The sequence below is a fragment of the Pygoscelis adeliae genome, unplaced genomic scaffold (assembly GCF_000699105.1).
Source record: "Pygoscelis adeliae isolate BGI_AS28 unplaced genomic scaffold, ASM69910v1 Scaffold114, whole genome shotgun sequence".
Lineage (NCBI taxonomy): Eukaryota > Metazoa > Chordata > Aves > Sphenisciformes > Spheniscidae > Pygoscelis > Pygoscelis adeliae.
In genome coordinates this window covers 3,612,032-3,617,241 of record NW_008824587.1, presented here as the reverse complement: position 1 = coordinate 3,617,241, position 5,210 = coordinate 3,612,032, and the positions used below count along the sequence as shown (strand labels likewise).

Here is a 5,210-nt window from a genome sequence, read left to right as displayed (position 1 = left end):
TGACGAGCGGCAACTCTGACTCAGTGTGGGCAGGGACAGGAGGGACGGGGGCCAAACCCCCTCACATACAAAAGCAGCCCCCACGGAGCACGAGCGACCCGGAGCATGGTGAACAGGGCGGGCAAACAGGGCGTGGCGCGTCAGAAGGGCATGGTGGGGCATTTTGCGCAGCAGTTCATGAGGGAGGGCATGCAGGGAAGGGGAGCGGGTGGGGCGCAGTCCCCCTCCTGGCTCTAAAGACCAACTCAACTAGTAGTCGTTGCCCTCCCAGAAGAGGACCCAGCTATGGTTTCCACTCGGTCGAAAGCCATTGCCCGTCACCATCCCTGGAAGTATTTAAAAGACGTGTAGATGAGGTGCTTAGGGACATGGTTTAGTGGGCATGGTGGTGTTGGGTTGATGGTTGGACTCGATGATCTTAGAGGTCTTTTCCAACCTTAATGATTCTATGATTCTATCTGTTCCCAGATTCCCCCCCTGGGGGGCGAGAACTGTGCTCTGGCTTTTGTGGAAACTTGTCTCAAATTTTTTGACATCAGAATTTTGACTGAAGTGTTGGGTGTCAATAGAGGCTGATCACTTTGGAAAAATACAGAGCTACAAGGCTGTCTTCCACATGAGTAAATGATGAATGTTGTCTTCTGGTATTTAACCTTGAATTTGTTAAGATTTCTCATGAGTTAGCTGTAACACTTGGCTTTCCTACTTCTCTGCCTCCTACAGACAACAGCCAGCTCAGCTCATTCCAGAGATTTCTGTCTTATCATCAGGGTCTGTCACCAGCCACAGAACTAGTCCTTTTCCCTGTTGTTGTAACGACCTTGAAACTGTCTTTGCTTGAAGTTCCTACTATTGCTTAAGACCAAGATAATGCATGGCTGTTTCTGAGCTGGGGAGGCAAGGGCACAATGAAAAGTCTGAGCAAAGTTGGGCTTACTGCATAAAGCAGGATAAACTCGCCATAGACATCTGATTAAAGTCCACATGGAGTTGCAAATGCTTTGTCCATATAGCTGTGGGCTATACGTGCAGCTCCTGGAACAATTTCTGTTGTTGCATCACTTCTGGTTTTCATACATGTGTGTATACTCTTCGCTGTCAAAGAAAAAAGGTGGAATTCCTTTGATGCAGCTTTTCAAAAAGGGAACAGAATCTTACAGCGGTGGTACTCAGCTGCTGATCTTGAAATTTACTTCATGGTTTCTTCTGCATTTTAATTGGGAAACAGTTTGAGAGCTTTTTACTATTTTATGTTCTCCTAAAAGTGATACACTGAGAGGGAGAAGGGCAATGCTACATCTTTTGAAAGTAAAATTTGCAAACAGCTCTGCTTGGGAAATTTTGCTAAAAGCAGTGTTATGACCAGGAAGAGTTCTCCACCCTTTGTTTCATGAAAACTACGATGAAAAAAGTAAAGAGTACTGGCTGTACATAGACAAGGACATGAGCGAGCAATACATATCTGAGATTGGTTTTCACTTGAACTGTAGTTAAAGACCTGTCTTACTTTCAAGTAGTTTTAGACTGGCAGTATTGATTGATCTCTAATTTATAGAGCACCAGCTAGCTTGATATCTTGAAGGCTTTTTACAGTCTTATTTTATAGCTGACCTCATAAAAATGTACTCTCTGAAAATTCTACCCAAATCAACTGTGCCTGCCAGTCAGATTCAGCACTAAAATAAAAAGCATTCACCCAGCAAAATTAATTCACCAGTTTTTGCTACTTCAGACATCCTGGCTCTCTTTTGCCGCCACAGCACACTCTTCGGGTTGTTAAGCAGTAATGATTTTTCAGTTGTTATCAGTTGTTCAATGGCCTGTGGCTAGGTGTGTTGGTGGTCCCAGTCCGGTTACTTATATATAGTTTTCAGTGGAAAAAACAACCTCTTTCCACAACTGAAGTAAAAACCAGCATTTTCATAGCCTTCTCAGAGAAGCAGTGGGTCAAGTGATCTTGAGACTTCTGGGGAAAAGGTCCCACCCTACCATGAATTTCACAGACCTTCCTTTGTTTTCTTCTTTGTTCAGGGTTCGTATGAACTTGAAATTTACAGCTGCATCATCCCAACGTGGACTCTTTCCTGTGCTAATCTGAAGCTTTCCTTGTTTACTTTACTTTTGCTCTGGGCAGAGGGCAAATCCAGGCCATGCAATGTGGAGAGAGAGCGCTCGTTGCTGGAAGGAAGGACTTACTAGTAGTGCAAAGCTGTTAAAGGCACAGAACCCTATCCACGACCAAATGGCTATGCAAAATTACTGTTTCATGCGTGTGTCCCCTTCCTTTGGAATATAGTAGCAAATTTCTGTGAGTTGGCCTGTAGCTGACCAAATAATAAATGGGAGCCCTCTTGCTTTAGGAGATATACAACTTTTGATGCCCAGATTCACGTACTGTCTGGGATTTGCAGCCTCAGCCCTTTCTATAGTATAGAGATTGCTTATTGCCTTAGGGAACACCTGGCCTGAGTCAAGATGGAAAGAGCCTGCTAAGGGTAAGAGAATGCTGGCCTTTGCCACCAAGAGAATGCAATCAGTGTTGAATTTAAGCTTCCAAAAGCTTCTGGTATTGGCCATTTAAGCTGCTGGTGAGCTGCAGACTTGAGGAGATGATAAAACTGGATGGCTGTTCCCAAGTTAGAGATTTGGTGTGTTAATGGCCCACAGCATGTAGGTAGGATGCTTCACCCCAGAAGTAGCTGCCGTTCTGCAGCAATTGTGTGTGGACTCTGATGTACAATTTATTTCATGGTCAAAATTCCTAAACCTATAGTGTAGAATATAGGTTAATTTTATCACAGTTCTTGCTATGACTTCATTAATGTTTATACCACACTACAGAGACATGAAGCGCTTCCCCTCCACACCCCCAGCTTTGTCTCCTTGCTCAGCATTTCTGAGAGTTGCATGTACTTGTCTGGGCTCCACACTAGAAAGGAAGCTTCTTAAATTTGTTATCCACTAGGCATAAAATTGTAATCCCCTTACCTGCTGATTTTTCATCAACTCCCTGTAAAATAGAAAGGCCTGACTCTCTTCAGAGACAAGAGTGTGTGAAGAAGACTTGATCGTTTAAGTCTAGAGCTTTAAACACATTTGCAGACTTCCTTTGTTAAATGTGGCTGATTCATTTAAGAAGTTTATTCCCTAATCAGACTTGTTCGTTTGGAGTTGTGTGTGGCATCTTTAATAGCAGCGGTTGTTCAAGACTTCTGGAAGCTGTGCTTTTTGAGAGGCAAGGAAGTCCTCTTTTAGACTAGTCATTCATCTAATGTTTTAATTTTTCTTTTTAAGATCATCTGTACCTCACTCTGCAGCCCAGGCAGTCCACCAAGTTTTGGCTACCGTTGCTACAAATCAAGCTAAACAGGTATCTTGATATAGAACCCTTTCCCTGTGGAATACTGTACCTGGGCATGCTCAGGACAGTTTGGGGGTTTAATTATTGGTGAACAGGTCATCTAAAAATCTCTCTTCACAGCTTGCCCTGCATTCTTGGCAAACCATTTATCTGTGACCTCAACAGTGTGATGCCAGGCATATCTTTGTTATGTCTTGCCTTTTCTCTCTTTTGAAGACTTGCAGCTTTCTAATGGCCACAGCCTTGCAGCAGTAAGGGTTACAACGAACAGCAAAGGAAACTGTATTAGGTAGATATACCTAAATTTCACCCCAAAAAAAAAAGTGCTAGGCAATAAAGGGAGAGAGTAGTTTACCTATCCTGTTATTCTACTGAAAACACTTCTTATTGGTTGACAAGATGTCCACACATCAAAAAACCACGCAGCAGTCTTTGTCCCCTGGAATCATTGAGCTGTTGCCCATGGAGGCTTACTGGCCTCTGCAAGAGACCTGTTGAAAAAAGTTGAGTATTGACCCTGTATTTAAGCGTCAAGACATAATGGGCCCAAGATTGAAGGGCACTTCTAAGTGCTTCAACCACCTTCCTCTAGTTTGTTCTTAAGTCATTGCATGACTTTCATAATACCAGACCAAAGTCAAGAAGGGCCTTTGTTAACGGACAGACTGCACTGACCTGAAGTGGTATTGTATTTTTTAGACACCTCTAACAAGCTCGCTTAAGGGACAGACTCCACCTTCCTCTGTGTGTGCACCCTGTCCCATGGCATCTACAGCTGGTCCAACATCATCTGGCAACAAAATCTCAGGTAAGTTGTCTTTAGCGGAGGTGGAAATAAGGCCTGGATGTCTCTTGCCACCTGTCAGGGTGTGCAATCCAGAGAATGAAGACACTGAGGAAAAAAGATTTGCCTCCACTGAGAGGCTGCTGTGCCAATCTTGAGGGAGAGAATTTGAAAAACCAAGATACAGAAGAGCAGGAGAGTGGTTTTGTATACAGCCCTGTGTTTTGTCTCTGTGCCTGCATCTAGAATTCAATGATACAATTCCTTGTTCAGAGTGGGCTCAGAATGTGTTAACCCTTATCAAGGAATGCTGAAAGCACATCTACCAAAGGCTACTGTGGTTTGACAGCAAATCAAAAGCAGGCATCTTTGCTGTTCTGTTTTTTAAACATGAAAATAATGCTGTTTTTAAACATTTTAAACATGCTGGTTTGATTTTTAAACATGCAGCACCATAGGAGTACCTGAACTAGCTTGAAATGAACTAATTCAGGTACTGGGTCTGTTGAGCATTGAGCTGTATGACCAACTTCAAAGCCAGTTCAGATACTGTGATCAGTCGCACGCAGTTTAGAAGCTTCTAAGGAAAGGATTGCTCAGTTTACATCATTCAGTGCAAATGGGGGAAGAGGAAACACTTAGGGAAGGAAGGAATTGATTTTTAATGTGTATTAGATAATAATGCTTGCATTGGACATGGTTTTATAAGCCTCTTGCATAAATGTCTGAAATCCACCTCTGTTGCTCTTCTGCCTTTAATCCGTGGATGTAGGTTGCCTCTTAGCCAGGGGTAAGAAGCAGTAAAAATAGCTAGGAATCATATTTGACTTGGCAAATGCTTCTTAAATTTTGGTTTATTGAAAATGTCAGCTTCTAAATTTGATAGCACTTCCTTTTTATTTGAAATGTGTTTTGATATGTTGATGAGAGATTTTACCAAGGATTTCTTGATTTTATTGTTTAATTTTTATTGTCAAGAAGATGACACCTATCTTTGCTCTAATCTGATATATGTTACTGCCTTAAATCTTTGAAATAATTCATGTGTATGCTGACATTGTAGCA

The 5,210-nt window shown here is 42.4% G+C and overlaps 1 protein-coding gene across 1 annotated transcript in view; it reads left to right on the top strand.

Annotated features, from left to right (window-relative positions):
- NUP214 (nucleoporin 214kDa) overlaps positions 1 to 5,210 on the top strand; it is a 45,413-nt gene that overhangs the window by 21,132 nt on the left and 19,071 nt on the right. The window contains exons 24-25 of the mRNA XM_009322178.1: positions 3,295 to 3,370; positions 4,061 to 4,169. Of these exons, the coding sequence (XP_009320453.1) occupies positions 3,295 to 3,370; positions 4,061 to 4,169 (185 nt within the window). The remainder of the gene's footprint in view (positions 1 to 3,294; positions 3,371 to 4,060; positions 4,170 to 5,210) is intronic.